Genomic DNA, 27,528 nt, shown 5'->3' with positions numbered 1-27,528 from the left:
CTGATCTGGAGTAGCCAAGGACACGTTCACATTTGACAAATCTGTCACTGTTCTTCAACTATAAATATTTTCTAGGTAAAATTGCATCATTCCAAACGTTGCTAATCTTTTCTGTAATCATTTCAAGATTTCTTTTAATTGTATATGTGTGTGTGTGTGTGTGTGTGTGTGTGTGTGTGTGTGTGTGTGTGTGTGTGTGTGTACATGTATGTATGGGTGCTGGCAGAAGCCAGAAGAGGGTATGATATCATGAGAAATAACAATAGCTTCCTCAGTCTGTAGTCTCTACTTAAACGCGACCCACATCCAAACGTGACCCACATACACACGTCAAATTGAACTATCCTGGGACTCTAGAATGTTGCTTCTTTACCCCAAACACATTTTCAAAGCTAGTTGTTGGCTTTCTTCGCTGTGCATGCTGCTTTTCAGAGCCAATGACACTCCTGGAGTCTTTGTGATTTTCTAGCTCATTTTTAGTTTAATGGTTACTAAATGTACCTACAAACACGGAGTGAACAAAGCTCTTTCCGGCGTTAGCTGATCAGAGTAATTCTGGCCTAAAACATCAGTACTATTACTGCTATACCTTCCATGGAAAACATGAGTAATTCAAAAGATAACAATACCAATGGGACACAGAGGCTGGACACCATCCTGAGCCTGTCCAGACCTGAAGCCCATGGTAACCCCCACTGATCTCCTTAGTGCCTCTATTTCTCTCTTTTCTCTAGCTAATGTGCAACATTTCCAAGACTGCATCTCTACTACTTTTCTTCAGCTAATTCTTCAATACCCTCATCTACCCTGTAACGTCAACATAGTCACACTGGCAAAATCCCACAATCTGTATGCTGAATATCAGAGATTCCTAAGAGTGCTGTTATTTCCAAATCCGCAAAGGATATATTCAATTGGACAGCCTCATATCCTCAAACAGGATAGATTTCCAAGACCCTTTATAAGTTTAATTTACTTTGACATACAAGGGTTTGTGTATGTGTAGATAGGGAGGGAGGGAGAGGGCGGGATGGCGGGAAGCGAGACACACACACAGTGCACACACATGCATGAGAGAGAGACAGACAGACACACAGACAGACACAGAGAGAGAGAGACAATCAGACTGACTCAATTCATCATACTCTTTCAAAGTTCCTTTCATTCATTCATAGAAATTCCATCTTACATTATTTTTCCTTCTATTCACTATAAGATTACTATCTAGTCCAAACATGTTTTTCTAAAGAAATGTCTTATGGATCTGAATTTTCCACTTCATGTCTATTCCCATTTTGTCCCTGGTTATTACTTCATTCTTAAGGATTCCCACCGCAGACTGATATTCCAATTGATCCCATTTTTATCCAGTCATAGCCCAATGTCCACACATAAAAACCACCTGCTTTGCCATCCCTTCTTAACGCACACTCCTGTGTCATCAGGACGGAAGAGCAGCTTTTCTCCCATCATCCACCTGTGCTCTTCAATGCACACTTCCTCTGTGTGCACTGAAAGCAGCCCACTACACACAGGCACACTAGTGCTTTCAAATGGAAAGAGACCTAAGCAAAGGCCACGAGAGCCGCGTTCAAGGCCTGGCTCTGATATGACCCAGTGGTTTGGCCGCGTGAGTCACCTCCTGCTGCTGATGAAAGCACCTGGAGGAAGGAAGGATTTCTCTGGACTTACGTGCAGAGCTATAGAGTCCCTATGGTGGGAAAGGCGTGGAGACAGTTAGGAAAGGCGTGGAGACAGTTAGGAAAGGCATGGAGACAGAAAAGGCGTGGAGACAGTTAGGAAAGGCATGGAGACAGAAAAGGTGTAGAGACAGAAAAGGCGTGGAGACAGAAAACGCGTGGAGACAGAAAAGGCGTGGAGACAGTTAGGAAAGGCATGGAGACAGTTAGGAAAGGCATGGAGACAGAAAAGGCGTGGAGACAGTTAGGAAAGGCATGGAGACAGAAAAGGCGTGGAGACAGTTAGGAAAGGCATGGAGACAGTTAGGAAAGGCATGGAGACAGAAAAGGTGTGGAGACAGAAAAGGCGTGGAGACAGTTAGGAAAGGCATGGAGACAGTTAGGAAAGGCATGGAGACAGAAAAGGTGTGGAGACAGAAAAGGCATGGAGACAGAAAACGCGTGGAGACAGAAAAGGCGTGGAGACAGTTAGGAAAGGCATGGAGACAGTTAGGAAAGGCATGGAGACAGAAAAGGCGTGGAGACAGTTAGGAAAGGCACGCAGGAGTGGAAGCTGGTTGATCACATTTCTTCTACACACAGGAATCACACAGAGAAGAGGAAGTGGGCAAGGCCATCAGACCTCAAAGCTCACCACCAGTGATGTATTTCCTCCAGCAATGCTCTACCTCCCAAAGGTCCCCAAACCCCCTCAAACACCACCACCAACTGGGGACCAAGTATTCAAATATATAAGCCTATGGGGGACATGCCACACTCACACCAACAAAACCACTGAGCAAGAATCTGAAATAACAAATAATCCATACTTCTGTTTCTTCACTAAAATGAGACACTGAATTAGATTATCTCTAAAATCACCGAGGTATTAATATTCTTCAGTTCCTAAAACATTTATTGACTTAATACTTTGTTACTTAATCACAATTAGGGATTTATGTAAATGAAATATCTGCTAAGTTATATATGTAAATACATTCACATAATTAATAAATACTCTGAAGAGGAAAGTCATGTGTTTTGTGCATTTGTGAACTCAGTAAAGCATAGTAGTATAGTCGCTCTCTTTCAGCTTTTTTCTTTTGGCTATGGGACTGTAAATCTGGATAGATAAACAGAGGGCCAGAAGTCTGTTGCGTATCATTTTCAAATATGCTTATCTGTTGTTCCTCTAGCGAAGACTAGCTGCAATCTACAAGTGTCTTGTCCAGGTGTGTTACAGAGTAACGGGCAGCTACGGCCACCGAAGAACTAAAGCGCAGCCTGTTAAATTTCCTAAGCCTTTGGAACAAGAGGTGTTTATAACAACGGTCCAGCGGCTGCTTCCGTGAACAAGAGTGTGACATGGCATCAAATGCTGTGTTCAAATCTTTTTATCAACCCTTTTATTTACAGCTACTAGGATCAGCATAATCACTGCGAACAGCCTTATCCAGGCCACACAAAAGCTGACAAGGTGCTTGTGTTTCCTGGCACCATAATTTGTAAGTTTCTCCTAGGAAAAGAAGGACTTTTTCAGAATCAGAGACCCAAAAGGGAAGGTAATCATTTATATTACAGTTATGTGCCAATTTTTAAAACACATGAATATTCACCATGTGCTATACATATACATATGCACATATGGTCATATATTAAGATAAATTTTTGGTATTCTCACTGAATACTTTCTAATATTTAATTTAACATGATAAATTATAATAATTCTATAACATATTCAAATACTTACATAATCACCCATGTCAGAATAAATTTAAAAGTGTTTTAAGGCTTGAATCTTGTGATTAGTCACAGAATCTTAGAGTGGAGTGGGTAGACTCCCGGGTCAAACACAGCGTCTCTCACATACCAGAGTACAATAAATAAATAAACGCTATCTTCTTGACCTTACAGAATAAAGACGGTCATTCACAAAGAAGCAGTTCCTAGCTTTCCCCAACACCCCTTTAAGCAGCTGGCTCATTTTCAGCTCACTCCCTTTCTTCATCTCTAATTTTTCTATCACACAGCAGTATGTTTAAGTGTTAGGAGAACAGAATCATTAAAATCAGGATATTGTTTCATAGGCATAAGCTTTCGACAGTAGCATATATCTTTCTGAATCCTGCTGCTTGTCTGTGACAGACTCTCACTATGTGGCCCAAACTCCGATTCTCTGCCTAAGCTTCCGGAGTGCTAGGATTATAGGCATGAGCCACAGAACCTGGCTATCTTTTAGATTATGGCAGATGATGATATTACCTGGCTTAAAAATATTAAGGACAAGAATGTATTTTTATTCGTTCATCTATAAAAAGCATCTACTTAGCATCCTCTGTGTAAACACGTCCATAAGACAACAGTTTCATAAGAAGCTTCATGTGGGAAGAGCAATACAGCATAGAGGCAATGCAAATGATCACCTTGCTCCCAAGGAGGTCTCGATGAACAGGGAAAGACCAAGGATCGCCAGACAGTATCCCGGTAAAAGGGTGAGGAACATCAGACAACATGAACTAGGCAAAGGAGAAGGGAAGGAGCTCGGAGGTCTCTGAGAAGTCTCTATGAAAGCTGCCTCTCGTGGGGCTCAGGAAAAGTGAGAGGAAAACACTGACGGATGAGCCAAGATCCAACCACTGAGCAGCAGTATCAAACATGAGGTGATATTAAGAAATTCTAAGTAGCAAAAGGTCACGTCAGAACTCCATGCTAGAAAAAAAAAATGATGCCAGGTTGTAAGGGAAGATTCCAAGGGCAGGGTAAGATAGTAAGTTAGACTAAGGTAGGTCACAGGGATGGGGATGATAGTTGGAGTTAGACTAAGGTACGTCACAGGGATGGGGATGATAAGAGCTACGTCTAGAGCAAGAGCAATTAAACTGTTACAAACACACACAAATATACTCTATTCAGTGACAGAAAGAGCAACACTAAAAATAAGTGACTTGCCAACATTTTGCCCAGGTGGACTACTTTACATGAAAATCTCCAGGTGTTTAGAGCTATCAGAAAAGGTTCTCTACAGTATTTAAATTAAAAACTCTGTTCCTCATAACTCACAAGAAATCTGTTCCAACAATGAAACATCTCCTTTAACTGACCTATCAGATAGCACGGCAACCACTCTTTTCATTATGTGCAAAAGGGTTTAATGAATAAATTTCTACCTCACAATTATAAGAATGCTAATGTGACCTTGGGGAAATCATTCTACCTTCGGATAGCCCCCAATTTATAAAACCGGGGATTAAAATGCTTCATGGGAGGCAAGAAAGGAAAGTGAAATGCTTTAAAAATACACTAGGTCCCAATAAAGCTGTCTAGGCCATAAATAGTAGCAAAAATAAATAAACAGAGGTAAGTATACTTGTTTCCTTGAGATCTGGCTCTGATTATTAATTATTAATAGCTTTCTCCAAGCCACAAAATGCAAACAGTATATGCCTAGCATCCACCACATAGACAGAACAGCAAGCACTACAAGAATAATATACATGGTGCTTTAAACAACAATATATACACACCCAGATTGTCCCGCACCACAGTTATAGCTATAGAGAATGAAACTGGCAAAATATGCTTCCAATCCAAACAGCGACTTCGCTTTCACAATATTCCATTCATTGTTCAATTCATTTTACCACAGCAACTGCATTTGGAATCTTGAGACTTTTCTCTACATTTGTTATATAACTGAAACATCTTAGCAACAGTTTTATCTAAACTTTCAGATAAAATCAATACACATTCGTTAAACTCAAAATCTGTGAAAGGCTTGCATTTATTAAATTCAAATATGTCATGTTCTTTTACTAGAAATCTCATCAAACTGTAGGTTTCCAAGGCCTCTTTTTTTAATACCTTGACAGTTTTTTATTAATTATATTTTTTATTTTTTGAAATTATAATACAATTATATAATTTCTCCTCTCCTTCCCTCCCTCCGAATCCTCTCATAGCCCACTCCTTGTTCTCTTTCAAATTCATGGCCTCTTTTTTCATTGATTGTTGTTAGGTACGCGCGCGTGTGTGTGTGTGTGTGTGTGTGTGTGTGTGTGTGTGTGTGTGTGTGTTCCTAAATATCTAATATCTAATACAGCCCGGGCTGTATAATGTTCCTTGTACATTGTTTTCAGGGATGACCATGTGGCATTGGATAAGCAGTTGGGAGTTGGAGCGATCTTCCCTGGGGAAGACTATTCCCTCCGCTGTTAGCATCCTCTAAGTTAACTTCAGTAGCCCTGGCTAGTTGACTAGGTTTCCAGTACCAGGCATGACTTCAGTCTTGTTGAGTGGGCTGTAATTCCAACTAGAGAGCTGTTGGTTACCACTAAGATATGTCTGCCCTTGGGTAATTGTTCCATGCTGGCTGCTGCTATGGGTTATAGGTGCTATGGTTGGGTAGGACTATTGGTTGCTTCCCTCCTTTGGGAGCTTGCATGGTGCCTATGGTTCCATGAAAACTAGTCCGTAGGGACTAGCTTGGCAAAATTTTCAGAATTTACTTAGGGACTAGCTTGGCAAAATTTTCAGAATTTACATACATTTTTAAAACTCCATTTTGTCCTCAAAATGGTGCAGCAAAAGTTATAACAACTCTGAAACTGTTCATTCAAACAACAATCACACACACACACACACACACACACACACACACACACACACACACACACACACACACACCAACCCCCAAAACCACAGCTTTTACCTTAAAAAGAATAAAACACAATTTATTTTAGAGCCAAATTTGAGTGACCATGGCCCAGGGACACAGGTTTAGGTACTCCCAAACCCCGTGTTACAACATGGAAGCAATTTCATGGAACTTTATAGTTCTACAGAATAAAGAAGGTTGTAAATCAAGGCAAGTTTAAAATACAGTGGTGGGTGCATTAGAGAGGTGGATACATCAGGATGGGGGAAGCTTTGCTATAGGCCCAAGATGCTGTTTGATGACAGTCTTAGCTTTTGGATTTACAAAAGCTAGGGGTCTGCTAAGTTAGTAGATCTTAAAAGGTTTTTGTTTTGTTTTGTTTTTATCAACTAGGCATGGCGGGTCCAAGCACTCAGGAGGCAGAGGCAGGCGGATCTCTCTGACAAGGTCAGCCTGGTCTACAAAGAGAATTTTAGGACAACCAAGGCTGTTACACAGAGAAATCCTGTCTCAAAAAAACCAAAACCAAAACAAAACAAAAAAGGCGGAGGGTGAGGGCAGAACAGCTTTAGACCAGATCCAAATTGAAAAACAAAAAGAAAGGGTTTTTTTTCCCACTAGTCACAGGACATTAGTGCTGACGCAGAGATGGGTAAAAAATGGCCACTCATGGAGCTAAAAGTAGCTCGGCTAAAGCAGAGATGAGGCGATTAGCCTCTGGACCTGCAACATTCCAACTTCTCCACATCACTGGAGTCCTAATCAGTCAGTCTCTGAAAACAGCGCTTCCTTCCACGAGTTCCCCTTCACAAAACACTAAATACTCATTGTAGTCTCCCCCATACTTTGGTGTCTAGTTTTATCTACTTACTAGACAGAGGATGGGGTCAAGGGATTAAGGCAAGAAAGCCAACGGGGCCAAAAACTTGGTGTTTGCTGTCCTATGCACTTGGACCGACCTGCGTATCTCATTACTCACTATTCATGAGCAGCTAGTGTACTGGGTACTATATTAGTATTTATATCCTTGGTCCATCAGCCATCCATCCTCAACTGTCCTCAAATGCCTCACATGCCAAAAGGCATCCATACAGACATGTAAGCTTCTACATTATTTTTTTTCAGAACATTGAGTGGTATGAAATAATGATGAAGACGACAGCTACCTCTTGAGGATTAAATGGGGTCCTGGCTGAGCTACTATATTTTACACGGTGTAAGTTATAAGTTAGCTACACTATAGAAAGATTAAAAAATAAATAAATATTCCTGGTTTTGTCTCTGACACCCATAGGATCATAACACAGTCTACTCATACTGTAAATTAAATTTTTTCTAACTTCTAAATAAAAGCAACAAGGGACAGTTTACCTTTATAGACAATTAACCTAAGTTCCAACCTTACTGTGTTTAGTCACTCAGACATTCATCCCGTTTTCCAGACTTTTCTCCCTTTCTCTCGCTTCTGAAAGCCTCTATCAAATGTGGTTTTCTCTCTGCAGCCTCACCTGGGGGACACACAAAGTCAACCCCACGTATGTGGTTGTGTGTTCAGGCTGTACTGCAAGGAAACATGCACAATTCCTTACTGTTCATAAGCATCTAATATTTAGGGCACCATTTTAGATGCTGGCCACATTTCTCACTGAAATACATGGTAACCAAGTCCTTTTCCACCTCACTATTCAGCTGCCCCTAACAGGAATATTAATATCCATTTATAGCCACTTGTCACCTACTTCAGAACTTCGATAAGCTGTGACAGAGGGATGTGATAATAACTTCTAATATGTTCAGGGAAGGCTCTCTCTGATGGATAATGATTAAGTGAAGACTTACAGCAATCCATGTGGCTATCTTGGGGGAAAGCCCTCTTACACGGGAAACAGAAAAGTCCCAAAAGGCCATGAGGCAGGAATATTTTTAGGCACGTAGGAAAGAACAAGGCAAGTTTTACAGTTACAGCAGAGTGAGCAGGTTGGCTAGTCATATGAATTTGAAGCCAAGCAAGCATGGTGGAAGATCACACTGCTTCTCCTGGGTATGCTAAGTCACTTGGGTTTTGAATAATAAGGGAAGTTCTTAAAATATAGAGAGAAGAAATGATAGAAGATAAACTATATCTTAAAATCATACTGTCATATGAAAAAAAAATTACGGCTGAGGAAAAAGGTAGCAGCAAGGAAACTAGAGGTACAGGGGACAGATTGGTGTCAAATGAGAATGATTAGCCAGGGAGAAAGAACATTTCTGGATTTAATTAATGAACATGGTGACCTCGACCCTTTTTTCCCTGCAACAGGAACTTACCACCTGTTACTTGTCAAATGTGACAAAAATGTTTGTCAGCAAAACAGGACCTCAGAGAGGCAAAAACATGGTTTACAAGGCAACTGATGCTTTATTACAGGGTCTTTCTTTCCTATACATTATTAATTTAAATGTGGCTTGCCAACCCTGTCAGATCATGAAATGGTAACTATGAAGATAATGACTTAATCTTCTACTCTCTTACTGAGAATAAACTAGAGAAATTGGACAAAATGTAACTGAAAATCAAACTGTTTAAAGGTTTACTTGAAGAGAACTGGAGACTTGACAACAATGGCATTGCTCTTTAACCTCTTTCTCAAATGGCCAAGTAAGGAAAGAAAGGTCAGTTGATCAGACAAGTCTTTGCAAACAGGGGTACAGGTGAGGGAGGGACCCAGGTATGCCTATAATCTCAGGTAGGCTGTGTGTGAGGTTAGCCTGGGCTATATAGTGAGTTCTAGGCTTGCCTACACTATGAAACCATCTCTAAAAAGAAAAGAAAAAAGAAATAAAGGTAATGTCAGTATCTTAGTTTTTCCTCTTGCTGTGATAAAATTGACCCAACAAAAGCAACTTAAAAGAGAAAGGGTGCAAACCAAACTAATAGCTCATACTTCAAGTCACAGTTCATCATGGTGGGAAGCCAAGGCAGCTGGGGATTGAAGAAGGAGTTCACATCACACCTACACCCAGAAAGCAGAAAGGGATGAATGCATGCTGCTAGTCAGTTCCCTTTCTCCACTTCCACAGTCCAGGATTTCAACCAAGAAATGGCACCATCCACCCATCTCCTAGGTGATCTCATCTGCCAATGTTGACCAACTATCATGGGTGAGCTCTCTTACTAGCAAGTAAGACGATAAATGCCAAAGCCACATGGTACACCACCAAACCATCAATATGGCTAAAACTAAAGAATTATTGCTGCCAAGTTCTGGAAGAAATGCAGAACAGTTATAACTTTTACAAGTTGCTATGCAACTATTTTAAAATTAAACACACACAAATATGTGTGTGTATGCATGCATGTATGTATGTGCACATGCGCGTGCGTGCGTGTGTGTGTGTGTGTGTGTGTGTGTGTGTGTAAGTTGCAAAAAATAATATAATTATCCATCTCTCACTATCAACAAGTATTACAGAATATATGATCACACTGTAAAACCCCAAGACCATGTTAATAAAATCAACCTTGGATCAGGGGGCGGAGCCAGCAACTAGTTGACAAGAATTAGCCATAGAGTATGGAGGACTTGGGAAAACAGACTCACAGGAAGTAGTAGGAAGGATCTTAGAAATTCCTCATCTTTTGGGGTTGGGAGGAATGGAGAGATGGTCTCTTGTTGGGTCCCTGGCCAAAAGGAAGGTCAACTGGTGGCTTCTCAGTCCCTCTGAGCTAGCAGGTTTTCACCCCAACGTCTGACTCCTGAGTCTTTATTGGTAGATAGAAGGATAGAGACTTAGTTAAAAACTACATTTATCTGCAGCAACAAAGTCACTACCAGTAGGACCGGAAATCCTGCCAGGCTGCTAACACCGTCTTTAGAAGTGGCTACAGGTGACAATGGAAAACAAAGAATTACCCAAAAGGGAGTTAGTTCCAGGCTTTGGAGAATATATTCAATAGCAAACAAATGAACTGACATAATAGAGGTTTGACTGAAGAGTATTCACTATTACTAGGATTATAAATACAATACATAATCTCGAAGTAACTATCCAGGATTTCAAAATTGCTTTCAACCATAGTGACAAATGCTTCCTATTCTTCTGGAAAAAGAAAGTCTACTGAGGTTAATGCTGCCCCTGCGGCATCACCACACACTTACATATATGGAAACAGATCTCTCTAATTGTTACATCTCTAGAACCAGAGAAGTCCTACTCCAGCCAATGTTCAGACCTCATGAAGACAATCTTGAATTTCAAGTTTCCTACTATAGCTGTGAGCACTATTGGACTCTTGAAAGGGTAGAGAAATGATGTAAACATTTGCAGCTGTCGGCTTGAAATGAGCCACCCCATCCCCTGACACACATGCACATACTCACTCACATGCTCCTGTGCTGAGATGGCCTCTGCCACTAGTAGTATCCTGGGGGTGGAGTAGGAACTTTGGGAGACTGGGCCCAGGTAGAGGAAGCAGGTCACTAGGGGTGCTAGCATTCAGACCTGCCCCTTGGGACCTGGCCAATATGCAGACAATACCTTGGCCTGATGAGGATATGGACAACATCACTCACTCATTGCTAAAGTCCCCTCATAAAAGGTGAGGCCCCGCCCACTTCTTTCTCTCCTCTCCTCTTCCCTTCTCAGCCCCTGCTCGTGCTCTCTCTCCTCTCTCTCTTTTTCCTCTCTTTTTTTCTCTCTTCCCATGAGGCAGCTCTGTGCTCCCTCTTCCTCTCCCCCCTTCACCACTAATAAAACTCTCTATATGAGCACGGTCTGCATAGCGTGTCTCTGTCTCTAGCCCGCCATGAGGCACCTTGGCTCCAACCCACGAAGGTCTCTCTCCGACGTTTTTAAAATACAACAAGGGGGATGACTTTGAAGATGATGCCTTGCCCCTGGTCCCTTCCTCTCTTCTGCTTGCTGGCCACCATGAGATGGAAAGCTTCTGTTGTACACCCCAGTACCATCATTTTCTGCCTCACCATGGTCCCAGAACTGATGGAGATGAGGACAAGGAACTAAAACTTTTGAAATTATGAGGAAAAAAAATCCACGCTTTCTCTTTAATTTGTCCATTCTGGTACTTGGCGGGGTTAGAATGCTAAGGTGCAGCACACAAATGGTAAACCTGCAGAGACAAACTGCAAAGCAGCTCTCTTCTCGCTGAAGTGACTTCACATCCACCTCATCACCACAGCATCTCCCACTAAGTCAAAGTCCTCTACAACCCTGAGTGTCAGGGAACCCTAGAGGTTGCTTTAGCCAACTAAATTTGATGGAGCAATGGAGTGCCCAGTATTAAACCCAGGCCTTCAGAGGCTTTGTATTTTGCTTCTTCTTTGATCCTAACCATTGCCAGATTGGGCCCTTACCAGTAATAGGTCTACCAGTAAGATCAGGCTCATCTGTAGAAGATGCAGGAAAAGGACTTTGGCCACACTCATCATGGTAACAGCTATTTACCCTACACAACCTACCTCCAGCTAACCTACAAGTTAACTATCGACACACCAGACAAGCAGGATGCAACCAACCTGGCCTTCATCAGCAAAGCCACCTGTTAACTAATAGCCACGTAAGCAGTAAGTCACCAAAGGATCAAACACCTAAGTGTAAGGTCTAATTCTAAAACTACACAACTCTTAGCAGAAAACAAAACCACAACTTCTGAACCTTGGATGTGGCAATGATTCCTTGACTGTAACATCAAAGTCACAAGCAATAAAAGAAAGAGCAGACAAACTGGACTGCACAGAAACTTTAACACTGTGTTCATCAAAACAGAAGCAATACAGTAAAAATGCAACCCAAAGGCTGGGAGAATATATTGACAAAGCACATAGCTGAAAAAGGGCTAGCATCCACATATATAAAGTATTCCTACACAAAATGACAAAGGAACAACCATTTTCATCTAAAATGGCCAAAGGACTTCAATAACCATGGCACCAAAGATACACTAATGGCTAAAAAGCACATAAAAATGTTCAATATCATTAACCATTTCATGGAAATCTAACCACAATTAGTTATCATCTCATACAAATTAGGATAGTTATTACTAATTAAAACAAACTATATAGGAACAATCAAGTATGGAAAGTTTAGCCTCCTGTTGGTCATCAATGGAGTAACATGGATCCCACGGTGGAGAACAGTATTGCAGTTCCCAGACAGCAATACTACAAACTCGAAACTATCAAAGATCGAAGTCGCCCTGTAGGACATGCTTTTACACATGCCATAGGCTGGGTTCTGTCTGAGAAAATACTGGGAAGTGGCATGATGTCCAATATTATGTCCAAATTTTCAGATGAGAAATTGCGCTTCAGTGAGATAAGCATTCACGGTTCTCTGGAAGCTGTGTTAACGCACCAGCGATGACTCCAAACCCTGTTTTTTTAACTGCATGCCAGTGCCACCATCAGCCTGCCTTGTCCTCTGTTAACTTGCAAAGATGCGTCGATACAATGCTATTTTTTTTAACTAGATGGAGGCAATCACTCCACTCACACTCTATTTTCTATGTAAACACAGTAGACCAGAGAGGTGAAACAGGTTTCTCAGGACACACAGCTGTTTACTATTGACGTCTAAGCCCTCTCTGAGAATACAATGTTATTAACATGAAGAAAAGGAAACAATAATAATCTGCAGCCATACCTTTTCAATGCAATAAATCAAATGTTAATTCTTCTGAAACACCTTAGGACTCTAATTTGTTAGGATTATTGACTTCAGAATTTGTTTTGGTACAAATTAATGCGAGGTTTTAATGGTCAAAAAGGAAGAAACACCACGGGTGGTTAATGCTATTAATATAAATAAAGGAGAAGTCCTATGTCTCCAGCAGAGACAGGAAACCTCCGAGAGTGGGAGCCATGAGAAGTAGCCACCTCTGATACAGATCCATTAAGATAACTTGGCTAGCAGCAACTGAATCTGAATCAATACATTAAAAAAAAAAAAAAAAGCTTAGAATCCTTCAAATTAGGCCTTCACTACATCAATAGACTCCATCCTCTCCACACCAGCTCTTACGCTAACCTAGCACCTATACCATCTTACACATTTCTTTTTTGTTTCACTAGGTCACAGAGGATGCCTATTTATCTTCATAATTTTTACAAAAATATTCTTATCAAACAAAACAGAGTGTCTGAAGGTGGTTCTTTCATACAAGGTCATCGGCATTCTGGAGTAATGCTTTTTAAATTAAAAGAGATAAGAAACAAAAGGTTTTGAATATGTAAATAAATAAAAAAGGACAAAGCCCTATAACACAGATCATTCACTAATACAGTGGAGTCACAGAACAGTCAAGTGAATTCAACTATGGTGCTAAGAATTCAATTATAAACTGAAACAGATATAAAACACTAGAAACTGCAGACAATTCTATTTACCAGACCTGAATAGGTGTAAACCAGGATTGGGCATGAAATAAAAAACAAAACATGACTCTTCACTGGTCAACCCACGCCAAGGTCTCATGTGTTTCCAGGGTCTCAAGCATGCCCAAGATGACTCCGATGATAAAGGACACATGCTCACTCTTACATGCATAACTAAGGAACTAGCAAGTGTCACAACAACTGCTGAAGAACGATAGTGTAGCTGTGACAGAGTTACTTAGGGGAACAGTCCACTGAGTGAGACAATCATCTTCTGCAAGTTATCACTAGCTCAGGAGACATGGAGCCTGCATGCACTTTGCTGATCTATGCTCCAGCAAACCCTGTTATAGTCTCTTCCGGTCCCCAGAATTCTCTGACTCTAAAGTTCTGCTAGAACTCCATCATATAGGAAGCCCTACCAGAGTGAATGGGACAAGTCAACTCAATCCTTTATCAGGGCCATGGTCTCACTCTGCAGTTGGCAAATGGAAATAAACCACCTGTCCTCACGGGAGTTTCAAGGGCTGTCAAGGTGTTTATGAGTGAGACAACACCATAAAGAATGTAAGAACAGGATTTATTGAACAAATCAAGTATCTTACTTAGTACAGGAAACAAAGCAATCACCTTGGAAGCACAGTGGACAGTTTATTAAATCATAAATTATTTTCAGTCCTTCTGGGACTGAAAGGCCCGGTGTAAGATCATGCAGAACAACAGTTGGCACACAGCAACTGATGGACCAAGGCTGTCTGTTCTCACCGTGTGAATCTGGGCGTGGCAGGCATAGTGAGTCCTGTCTCTGCACAGCCAGTACCACCAGCCTCAGCTGGTACCAGTCTTGGCCATTCCGAAAGAGGGAAGTGGCAGTGCTGAGAGGGGAGAGAAATAATGAAGTCGCTCAGGTGCCTGCAAATGTACAGCTATCATTAGTTAATCTGATGGTGCCTCGGCCTCAATGGTCCCAGACTGCATTTGCCAACCAAAGGCCACATGCAGGCTTCATTCTTCTCCTTCTTCCTCTGAAAATTACACTAGAACTCATCACTGACCTATTTTACTTTGTCCCTTTTTACAAATGTAGTTTTTAGTATTTTTATATTATGTGTATATATGTGAGTATATGCATGTGAGTGCAGGTGCCCTCGGAAGCCAGAGGAGTCAGACTCTCCTGGAGCTGAAGTTACAGACAATTGTGGGCACCTTGACAAAGGTCCTGGGAACTATACCCTGGTCCCCAGAGCAGTGTGCGATCTCAACCAAAGCCATCTCTGCAGCCCTGTGTGATCTTAACCAGAGCCATCTCTGCAGCCTTGTGTGATCTTGACCAGAGCATCCTCATCCTCACAGCCCTGTGTGATCTGGACCAGAGCATCCTCATCCTCACAGCCCTGTGTGATCTGGACCAGAGCATCCTCATCCTCACAGCCCTGTGTGATCTTGACCAGAGCGTCCTCATCCTCACAGCCCCGTGTGATCTGGACTAGAGCATCCTCACTGCCCTGTACTTTCCTTTCTTCACTGCCTTTGCTATCCTCACAGTCTTGGTGAGGTTTATTTCTTGACATAAATTTTCTTAGAACAAATGTCCATCTTTTATTTACTACTTTCTTGGTGTTTTAACCTCTCTCTCTAAAATACACAGGATTCGGTACTGTTCTATCCATAAAGAAATGTGCACCATAAAAGAAAAGCACAAATGCACTGGGCTATGAAAACAGTCCTATTATTACATATCATTACTATGCAGAACTAAAGAGCCTGAGTGGGTGGCTATTATGAGCTTTTGCATAACTGGAAGCACAATATCCTGGCAGAGCTAAGACATCTATAAATGTCCTATTCACCTGTCTGCAGCAAAAAGGCTCAATAAGACTGTTCTAGGTACATGCTTACATTTTCATATTTGCTTGTACTTTAGAATCAAAAGAGGTAAATGCACACAAAAGATTAAAAGCAGAAGGGGAAAAAACTCTGACATTTAAATGGTGATAAAAATGTAACCACCATTCACATTAGGCAAAAGAACATTTGGCTTTTACAATAAGACTATACTGAAACCTGGGAAAGTGCACAGCATTTACCCAAGTCTTCAAGACTCTAAAACAAAAACATCATGAGGTGTGTGGCTGCAGAGAGGTGGACGGCATGGACAGCAGAGAGCAACAGTAAACCACAGACCGACCAGATGAAATCTAGAACTGTCCAATTCTAGATTTGTAGAAGAAACAGCAAAGACTAACATCTGGCACCAGGCAATGAAGTAGGAACAGGAGGGTCGTCTCAGTGAGGCTTTACACAAAAACAAACAGGAAGATCTCAACAGACTCCACACAGGAAAACTTGGCAGGCTGGAGAAATATACTGTACAGGTGGGAGGGCTACAATCTACACAAGCAGGTACCAGAGAAGGGTCACTCCTCACTGAAGAGCTCAGATAGCTGGAGCCATGGGGGGAAATCTCCATGGGAGAGGTCAGGTAGAGAGAACAGGAGCCCCTGCACTTTTTATGTACCCAAGACACAATGCCTCTCCTTTCTGCTGGCTAAGAGAGCAGCCACCCCAAGAATCAGTGGGGCGAAGGAACTGACTTGGATGCAGACCCATACACACAGGTTCATAAGGGATAGAGTACATGCTGTGCTGCAGAGCGAAATGAAGGCACACACATTTGGGAACAACCATGACCTCTAGGAAGAGCAAACCCGAGAATCCATAGGGTGTATGCAGCTTGGAGAGAAACGAAAGGAAACCTACTTAATGAAATCACAGACAAAACTTTCCAAAAATACAGAAAGGTATGAGCCATACAAGTACAGAGAGACCTAGAACCCCGTGCAGAAGTAAATGGCCAGCAAATAACCTTCCTCATGACATATTTAATCGAAAGGACAAGAGTACAGGACATGGAAAGGAAGGAAGATGTATCAACCCACAAAGGCAAGTTCATCAAAACCACAGCAAACCTGTCAGAAGAAATCACGAAAGACAGAATCATGGGAGGCAGAAAAAAAAATCAAGCCCCACAAATAAATACTTGCTAACCAAAATCCAACTAAGTTATCCTTTAAAAATGGTGAAGAAATCAAGGTCTTTTAGGATAAACTAAAGGAACACTGGAGAAAATTCTTAAAGGAATCTTACCAACAGATACAGGAGAAAGGGTCCATTCAGTAAAGAATAAATTTTAGGCTGAGCTATGGTCCCCTAATTCTTCTGTCACCTCTTTCAGCAATTCCTCATAGTCCATCTCCTTTCCTTTGGGATTCCCATCTGACCAGCAGAAGGACTCTCTACCAGGAACCCCACAGCCACCACATCTGGCTAAGACCCTGGTAGGCTACTTGTATCATACTCCTCACATCTGATCTCTGAAGACTATTTTGGACCTGCTGCATCATGCCAGCCTGAGACCCTGCTCCAGTCCACCTACATCCCCTTGGAACTTAGCCTCTTGGTGCAACCCAGGGTCCACAGTCCCTCTAGTTCTTCTGCCTTGCATTTCAGCCATTGCTTCCAACCCATATCCACCTGCTGTGACTCCACACTGACCAACAAAACCACTCCTTTCCAGGGAACCCACAGCTGACAGACACACTTGGCTAGGACCCAGAATGGGCAACAGCAATCAAAGAATGGAGCACTCACCCAACAAAACCAGGAACCTCAAATATCTTAACTCCAGATGCCTAGATCCCAGTGCAAAAACACGAACATGACCAGCCAAGACGATATGCTTCCTCCAGAAGCCAGCAACCTTACTGCAATAGGCCCTGAGAAATGCAATTTAGCTGGAGCATGAGACAAGGACTTCAAACCAGCAATTATGAATATGCTCAAGGACCAAAAGGAGGGTGCAAAAACATAAAGTTACATGAAATAATAAAATACTTCAAGACATGAAAATAGAATTTAACAAAGAAATAGAATCACACACACACACACACACACACACACACACACACACACACACCCTACCAACAACAACGACAACAACAACAAGCCCACCAAACTGATAAACCTCAGAGGTAAGACTCATCAACAGGTTACAACACAGAAGAGAGAATTTCAAGACCTGAAGATAAGTAAAAGAAACAGATAGTTCAAAGAAAACGTTAAAACTAAAAAAAAGCCCAGGCACAAAACATCCAGGTAAACTGGGACGCTGTGAAAAGACCAAAATCTAAGAACAATGGGCACACAGGAAGGAGAGCAGCACAAGTGAAAGAACAGAAAATGTTTTCACTAAAACCTCCCCAAACCAGAGAAAGAGATGTGCATCAAGGAACAAGAGGCATACGAAACACAAACAGGATCATGAAAGAAACGGTCCAGGACACACAGAACTGAAACACTCTACGTGCAGAATAAACAAAAGGTATTAAAACCTGCATGGAGGAAAACAATAACGGACATGTTAACGGTGGGGGGAAAGCCATGAAGTCTCAACCCTACACAAAGAACTACAGGCAACTAAGGGATATTGAGAGCAGAGAATGCTCTTCCCCAGTGAAGGGCACACCAATTGGTTATTCAACACCAAGCAGTCATTCCTGAAAACATATACGCACAAGTAACAGTATACAGACTGAGCAGGTTGTACTCATGTATTTAGAAATATATATGTGTACTATATAACAACAATTTTAAAAGGGGACAAAAACTTGAAAGAGAGCAAGGAGAGGTACTTGGCAGGGTTTGGAGGGAGGAAAAGAAAGGAGGGGATGATTTAATTATACTGTAATCTCAAAATATGCAAAAAAAAATTTAAAGCTGCAAAGGAAAAAGACCAACTCACATATAAAGGCAGACTCATTAGAATAACATGATTTTTCAGTGGAGACTCTAAAGCCAGAAGAGCCTGTGCTGATGTTCCACAATGCTGTGGAACAATCTTTGTACACTATAAATATGTATTGCTCTTATTGTTTATAAAAAGCTGACTGGCTGATAGCTAGGCAGGATTTTGGGAGCAGAGAGAATGCTGAGAAGAAGAGGAAGGAGTCAGAGGAGTCACCAGGAAGATAGAAAGGAAGAAGAACTTGCAGGAGAGGTAAAAGCCATGAGCCTTGGGACAGTACACGGATTAATAGAAATGGGTTAATTTAAGTTGTAAGAGCTATCAGCTGATCATTTGTAATTAAAATTAAGCCTCTGAGTGGTTATTTGGGAAGCAGCCGCTGAGACACAGAGAAACTCCAACTACACTACAAGCTCTAACAAACTACACATGCCAGCCCAGAGTACTATACCCAGCAAAACTATCAATCACAATCAACAGAGAAAGAACAACATTTCACAATAGAAACAACTTCAAACAATTTCAATCTACCAATCCAGCTCTACAAAAGGCACTAGAATGAAAACTTCAGTCTGAAGTGGAGGTTAACTATACCATGTGTATACCCATGAGTACACAAGAAACAAACAATCAAGAGAACAGTTAATCAAAAGGGAAGGGGCACACTACCACAGGAATAAAAAAATACTGCTCACTAATAACTCATCAATATTAGTATTCTCTATTGTCCAATAAAAAGACACAGACTAATAAACTGGATTATAAAAACAGAATCCATCTTTCTGCTGCATCCAAGAAATACATCTCATCCTCAAAGGTAGATATCACTTTAGGGTAAAAGGATGGAAAAAGGTATTCCAAGCAACTAGATCCATGAAGCAAGCAGGTGTAACTATTCTAATATTTTAATATCTGACAAAATAGACTTCAACCCAAAACTAGTTAGAAGACATATAGAAGGGCATTACTTATTCATCAAAAAAAACCCCACCAAGATGATATTAAAATTCTAAATACACATGCACCAAGCACAAGGGCACCAAAGTTCATAAAAGAAACACTACTATAGTTAAAATCACATACTGACCCTTACATAATGATAGTGGTGTTAACTTCAATACTCTACTCTTGCCGACAGGTCATCCAGACAAAAACTAAACAGAGAAATGCTGGGGTTAAATAACATTATAAATCAAATGGCCCTAACAGACATCTACAGAACATTCTACCCGAACACTAAATTATGTATTTTATTCTAGGCATCTCATAAAACTTTTCTTCAAAACTGGCCACATACTATAGGACACAGAGCAAGTCTCAATAGATAAAAAAAAAAAACCTGAAATATTACTCTGCATCCTATCTGACCACCATGGATTAAAGTTGGGTATCAACAACAGGAACAGCAGAAAATATACTAACTCATGGAAACTCACTGCTGCATGAAAACTGGGTGAAGACAGAAACTAAGAAGGAAATTTAAAACACTTGAAATTGAATGAAAATGGAAGCACAACCTACCCAAACCTATAGGACACAATGATAGTTCTAAGAGGCAAGTTAGTGCCTACATCTAAAAACTGGAAAGATGTCATATTAATCACTTAACAATACACCTCAAATCTCTAAAACAAGAAGAAACAATACCCAAAAAAGAGTAGATGGGACAAAATAGCCAAACTCAGGGATAAAGTCAATAAAACAGAAACAAAAACAACAACACAAAGATCTGTGGTGACACTTTATTTGTGCTGAAATGTGGTGATATTTTATTTGTGTGTTAATAAATAAAGTTTGCCTAGAGATCAGGGGGAAAAGGCCAGCCATTATAAGTAAACAAGAAGTCAGGCAGCACACGCCCTTAATCCCTTAGCAGGCAGGATCTCTGTGTGTTCAAGGCCACACTAGGGAACAGACCCAAGCGTGGTGACACACATCTTTAATCCCAATACCAACCATAGAGGCCTGGAGGTCTGTACAGACAGACAGAAAGTGACAGAGCTGCATAGGAAGAGGAAGTGAGGTAGCTGGGCTAAGATAGCCAAGGAGAGGGCAGAACAGCAAGGCAATAAAGGCATGGGTAGACAGGAAGGTTACTCACATTTGGAAGCTGCAGAGTTGGTGAGGTAAGGTTGGCTGGTGGCTTTCCCTATTTCCCTGATCTAAGGCTTTCACCCCTATATTTGTCTCTGTGGTTTTTTTTTTTTTTTTTATTAATAAGACCTTTTAAGATTCGTGTTACAAAAATCAGTGAAAAGAACAGTTTGTTCTTTGAGAAAATCAGAAAGATTGACAAACCTTTAGACAAACGAACCAAAAGACACAGAGAGAAGATCCAAATTAATGAAATGAAGATGAAATTAATTGTTAATGAAGATGAAAAGGGACACTTACAATAGACACCTAAGAAATTCAGAGGACCAGAAGAACATGCTTTAAAAATCTGTATTCCACCAAACTGGAAAACCTAAGAGAAATGGACAAGTTTCTTGATATATATGACCTACCAAAGTTAAATAGAAATAAAACGAACAATTTAAAAAGACCCATAAACCCTAGTGAAATCAAACAGTTATTAAAAATCTCCTAAGAAAAGCCCAGACCAGACAGATTTAGTGCAGAATTCTATTAGATCTTCAAAGAAGAATTAACACCGATACTCTTCAAATTGTTCTACAAAATAAAAACTGAAGGAACATTTCCTAATTCTTTTTATGAACCCACTATTACCCTGATACCAAAGCCACACAAAGATCCAACAAAAGAAGAGAATTATAGACCAATATTCCTTATGAACACAGATGCAAACATTTTCAATAAAATATTTGCAAACCAAACTTAAGAACACATCAAAACGATAATCTACCATGATCAAGTTGATTTCATCCCAGAGATGCAGGGATGGATCAAAAGCACAATGACACTTTACTGAGAAAAATAGATTTTAGATGCTTTCACCATACAAAAAAGCTACCTATGGGAGGTAAAGGCTTCTCTAATTTGCTCAACTACAGTAATCACTTATTTATTATATTTATATTAACAAAGATAGTAGATAGTACAACTTAAATATAAGTAATAAAAAGCATCCAGCAGGGATTAAATGTCAGGAATGAACTCTTTCCACATCTGAATTGTGCCCCAATCACACAGATCATCTTGGTTGCATTATCAATAAGAAAGTATCCTTTAATGTGATTTATTCTAATAAAGATGTAACATAGGACACCTTAAAATACATTTAGAAAATTCTCCCTACATTTGAATTCTTAGAAAAATCTGTAGGTACTAATTCAATCTATACTACATCACCTTTAGGGGATCAAAGTATTTTAAATTGCCATAACAAGAGTTCAAGATTTGACTAGCACATTTTTTTTCTAATTGAGACATCTATCCTAAATAAATCAGTATATATTTCCCCTTTAAGTAATATAGTCTGTTTTAAAGACATTATGCAATGACGTAAGATAATCCTTATGCCAAGATTTGCTTTTTTTAAAAAAAGTAAGTTCTATTGAAATATCATCCATACATAAGCATACACTTGCTATGCAGAAGTAAACGAGTATCTCTCAATGACCAAGTCTCAGCTGTCCTAATGAAATTTCATAAAAGGAAAGGAAGCAGAAAACAGAATCTACATAATCTTGAGAAGAAAAAGAATACAACCTCGAATTTAAAATAGCATCTAACATCTTAAAATATGAGCACATATTACAGAATGGACCACTAAATCAGTAAAGAAGGAAAATAATCCAGTACCCACCAATAAACACTGCAGTAAAATGGCCTGGCTTCAAATTCTAGATGTGCAGATTACTACTTTATAGCTGTGGAAATTGATTTAACCTCTCTGAACTCCCCTTTCTCCATCTATCAAAGAGTAACAGTTACAACTGGAAGAGATGCTTTAAACACCAACACCTGACAATGTCTAGTGTCTAGTACACAGCAAAGAGTAAAAGGGGTGGGAGGTAGCTCGGTGGTAGAGCATTGCCTGAGTTCTAGTCCCAGCATAGTTAGAAAGAACTATAAATAGTAAAAGAGTAAAGCTCATTTTCTCTCTCTAAACAGAATATACCAATCAATTGGAAATAGGAACACATCTACCTCAGAAACCAGCATGAAAAGATCTATACTTACTCAAAATCATAATTATTTATCCATATATACATTCTTTACCCTAAGAAAAGTCCAGTTTAACATTAAGAGAAATGGAAGTTTTTTGTGAAAGTAATTTTATCTTGGTTGTGGATAAAGAATGAAACACGACTTTAATCTCAATATTAATAAAATAGAATTCTGTTGAGTAACAAACTGATAAGGAAATTAAATGTATATTTTAAGTATTTTGGTGTTTTAAGAATATTCAAAGTGTTGATGATATTCAAAATTACACACTTGTTAGACATGATATTGTAGTCTTCACAATTTATTTTTTTAATTCAACAGACTATAATTAGCCTGGAAATAGTTTAAACTATTACCCAACAGAGCCATTCATTTATCTTGGGGATTATTTTCTTCCATTTTCTTGTACAGAAATAAATATAAGTGACAGGATGAAACAAAGAAGTCAACAGAGCAGAAGGCGTTTTAATGAATTACATTTTGGCACATGATCATAGACAAATTAACAAAGCTGACTCATGCTGATCTCATTTATTTGTTCTATACATATCTGATTAATCGGCATTAATTCTGTTGATGGAAACAGGAGAACTCCATTGTTATAGACAGATTAGAAATGTAAACACTTAGCATTTCCCACAACTACTTTGAATGTTATGTTAAATAACATTGTGACTGCCAGAAACGGTTAGGCAGGCAAAGTGCTCTACTGCCCCCTAATGAAATAAACCAAACTAAACCATAACAAAACAAGAAAACTTAAAGTATCTGTGAACCAGAAAAATCATCTTACTTTGCAGAATGCATTGAAAGATACAAAGGACATTAGCTGAAAATAACTAGACTATAGATCTGTCCAAAAGCTACAATCATCCATTTTTCATGATAAAATTAGTAGCAAAACAGGAAAGCCTTGAGACAGAAATATTCTTACAGCAAAGATAACATAGCCAAACAATGTTATCTAGAGTGATAACAAATGAAAACTTCATTGCAAGCTACATGTTCACGAGCAGGTTGTAAGCTGACACCAGGAAAGCCAGCTCCTTAGAAACTACACTCTGGGAAACTGCACTGTGTGAACACTGTCCTCTCCACTGGGAGAACACTGTTCTCTACATTGACTCTAATCCTCTCAATACATATATATTCTCAGGGTAACTATGTCATACAATACATATTTAAAAGAATTCCTACCAACAGCTTACTATTTTACATAAATGATTTTACAATATGACAATTCTGTACTTTTCATTATAACCTAAGTAGTCCTGACTTCTAATATTTTAACAGCAGCTCCTCCGTCAGTCCACGTGGTTTTCACAGCCTGCCCCATGCCCTGCTCTCTCATTTCGGCCTATCGACAATTCCTGAGATCTTGTCTCAGAATACAGAAAACTGAGAGAGAGCACAATACAGTCTGTGGTCTTTAATAACAGAAGCTACATAAACAGTAGCTTCCAACAGCCACATGAAGCAGAAATATAAAGAATAAAGTCATGATAACAGGAGAATGTAAACAAACAAATTCACCTCAAGGCGGAACTCAGCAGTTCGCTGAGGAGATGGTGGAGTTGGCAACTGTTCCTTGAGGCACAGAGCACTTGGACCCAGCATGCTCCTGCCCAGGCTGACAGCAGGTTTACATTTCATTGTGTGTCTACTGTCTGGGGAATGTTAGCTGGGTCGAGTCCACCCAATGCCACAGTAGGGGCAAGAGAAAGAAGTGGCTCAATCTGCACACAGGCTAAAGAGCTCACACCCCTCACAGTGGGCACTGCTCTCCTGGCTCTTCCACTGTGAAAGACAGTGGTGCTCTAGTTCTTCAGGTTACAAGGCTAAATAATGCTCATATGTGTAGTACAATCCAATCAAAATTTCTAAAGAGCAACAAATGGAAAAATGTAAATATACTTAACCCATATCACTAATGATCTTGATTTTTTTCTGTTTTGACTTCCTGAGCAACATGAATTTAAAAAAAATTTGTCTGGCTAGAAGTATTATTCTTTCATTCCCACTGCCTCACAATGAAATGGACACACAGGCATAAAGGCTTGGTTTTATGCCTATGTGATGGAGCTGGGAGGTCGTGGGCATCCCAAAGTGAAGCACTATGAAAGCCCTGATGCTTAAAGCATATCTAGTATTTGGTAAAAATAATATCCCTTAGCTCACATAGTGCTGTAGCTCTGTAGCTACCTGGAGTTAACATGCAGTAGTCATAAAAGAGCAAACCGAGACAGCTACTTAAATATGCCTGTGTTCAGTCATGGTAAGCCCGTCTACTCCAGTGCCTTCCAGACCATCCTCCTAAACCTAAAGGAAGACCTTCCTAGGTTCATAGAAGGGAAAGGGACTTGCCAGGCTGTCCTTTTGCTCTTGAATTCCCAGTAAGCATAAATATTAAAAGTATATAAAAAAAAAGTGTATCGAGAAAAAGAGAGAGATGACATAGGAAAGAGAAAAGTGACAGTAAATACATTAGCAAAGAAATTTAGTAAGAACTTTTGCCTGAAGCAAATTCATTGATCTTGATTGGCTGGCTGACTGATCGATGTTAGCTCCCTCCTGTACTGATGACGGCGATGATGGTAACAGCCAGTACTCACTGAGAATTTACCACATTGGACTAAGTACTTTATACACAGTAGGCATGGAATCTTCCCAGAAACCCTGTAAGATGCACACTCCACACTACAGGAAAGAAAGTCTTACAAAGATTAGGCACCATGCCACAATTATGTCACCATCAAGTTGCAGCACAAACAATAATAAAAGTCTGTTTCACACTTGACTAGTAAGTTTATATGATTTTCCAGTGAAAAATGTGTAAAAGAAAATTATTTTAGAATACTATATTAAACTAATACATTATATATAAGACTTAAATCATATTAATATTTTGTGGTTATATACCCTGGGCTAGCCAGTGGTCCAGTTCTTTAAAAAAGACAGAAATGCCTATGATATAATAACTAATTGTGAACATGGCATCAAAGTACATATTATAAAGGTAGCTACTGGAAGAATATTCAGCCACTGTAACCTCTCCATCCTCAGATCTCCCACAGCACCCTATGCCCAGCTCTATTTAAACGTCTCAAAATAATACAAAGTCTCATCTATTGGGGTGGGGGATTTATTCTCCCTTTTCTATGGTAAAGAAGTAATTATAATATAAAATATGATAGGTTATATCTGAAACATACTTCTCTACACACCACAGTGGGGAACCTTCCACGGCACTTCTTTCACTGTTGATAATTATGTTCAGGTTGTTCTAAAACTGATACTGAAGGAAGAGCTGCCCTATGATGTAAACTAATGCAAAAAAATGTATCTTGCAAGTTAGGATTTAAACACATGAACACACTATTCCCCAAAATGTAATTCAGATTATCCGACTGCCCCAGGCATTGGCTGGACAACAGCAAATATCCCTTTCCCTTTATACGTGCAGCTTACAGCTTAATACACACACACACACACACACACACACACACACACACACACACACAGTGGGGGGCATCAAAAACAGTAATTTCAGAGGGACTCCATTAAATTTTTATCTCACACAAATTAAAAGACATTATAAAATGGTCTGTAAGAGAAGCACATTGTTGCAGCTGATTTACACTTACATTTTTCAAGGTCAGACTCCTCTGTCAATGAGGTACGAGACCTACCAAACAAAAGCCCTCCCTTCACCAGGGCCCGGGGTCTCACCTTCGAGTCTTCCTGGCTCACTCCCAGCTGCAGCACGGCCTGAGGAGACTGGAGCTTGGCTCGGGCGGAGTGAGCCATTTGCAGGTTAAGCTGCCATCCCACTGTCTCTAGCTACAAAAGACAAGTGAGGATTGGGTTCAGATGGCAGGGAAGAAGAAAACAGTCAACTTTAAGCACACTCCTGCTCTCTAGGAATCAACGCAAACAGCCTAGACTTAATGGAAAGTCAACTGCAGGCTCCTTTCACCTGAAATCTCTGTCAGCTTTCCCTCTGGACTCAGTAGATCAGTCTCTAGTCATAGCTGTCAACTCCAGCAGTACAGTGGTCTCCAAACAGGCTACTCTAAAAAATAAAAATGCTAGGCAAGCATGCATACAAAGAGCCAATGGTGGGTGGTTTTTTTTGTTTGTTTTTTTTTTTTTTTGAAGGGGTGAAGGGTGGACACAAGATATTTCTCAAACCCATTATGTAGCCTTCAACTCCTGATCTTCCTGCCTCACCTCCCAAGTACTGTAATTACTAACATGTGTCACCATATCCAGATGGTTTTTAAAACCTTATTGTTATTTTAAGATAGCATTTTAAAAGACTTGCATTAAACAAATACAAATTTCAGCCTGGCGGTGGTGGTGCACACCTTTAATCCCAGCACTAAGGAGGCAAAGGCAGGTGGATCTCTGTGAGTTCGAGGCCAGCCTGGTCTACAGAGTGAGTTCCAGGAAAGGCGCAAAGGGCTGTTATACAAAGAAACCCTGTCTCAAACCTGCCCACCCCAAAAATACAAATTTCAACTAGTAAATAGCATATTTTGGTGACAATCCTTTGACTTCCTACTGTCTTCAAAACTCTGTGTTAGACAGAGTACAAATAAGGCTTTCTCTCCCTCGTCCCCTCTTCCTCCCTTTCTCCTTTTCTATGTAGAAGGAAACTAAAACACTCAGACACAAGGTTCACACCATGAGGCGCAATCAGTAAACAGACAACCAGGCTAGAAACTGCTGATGTACCAGCTAGCCTGTGGTACCAGAGAGGTCATTATACTTTCCAAAGTACATTAACTTACTATGGCTCCCAATTATGGTAGAAACTAATTGTTTCCTTTGAATTTACTAACACAGAGTACAAGTTAATCAGGTTGGACAAAATTA

General features: G+C 40.2%; 1 protein-coding gene across 6 annotated transcripts in view; it reads right to left on the bottom strand.

The window, feature by feature from the left end:
- The window catches only part of Commd10 (COMM domain containing 10), a 128,100-nt gene that overhangs the window by 65,475 nt on the left and 35,097 nt on the right, over positions 1 to 27,528 (bottom strand). For 4 of the 6 annotated variants that reach the window (XM_052742153.1, XM_052742155.1, XM_052742156.1 and 1 more), the window contains exon 5: positions 26,380 to 26,490. The exons of 1 other annotated variant lie outside the window; for it this stretch is intronic. In XM_052742153.1, coding sequence (XP_052598113.1) covers positions 26,380 to 26,490 — 111 coding nt within the window. Of the gene's footprint in view, positions 1 to 14,273; positions 14,588 to 26,379; positions 26,491 to 27,528 lie in introns of those variants that run through there. One more of the 6 variants, XM_052742154.1, reaches the window with a different exon arrangement.

This window comes from Peromyscus californicus, unplaced genomic scaffold (assembly GCF_007827085.1).
Source record: "Peromyscus californicus insignis strain IS unplaced genomic scaffold, ASM782708v3 Scaffold_17__1_contigs__length_78620276, whole genome shotgun sequence".
Lineage (NCBI taxonomy): Eukaryota > Metazoa > Chordata > Mammalia > Rodentia > Cricetidae > Peromyscus > Peromyscus californicus.
This window is presented reverse-complemented; position numbering and strand designations above follow the sequence as displayed.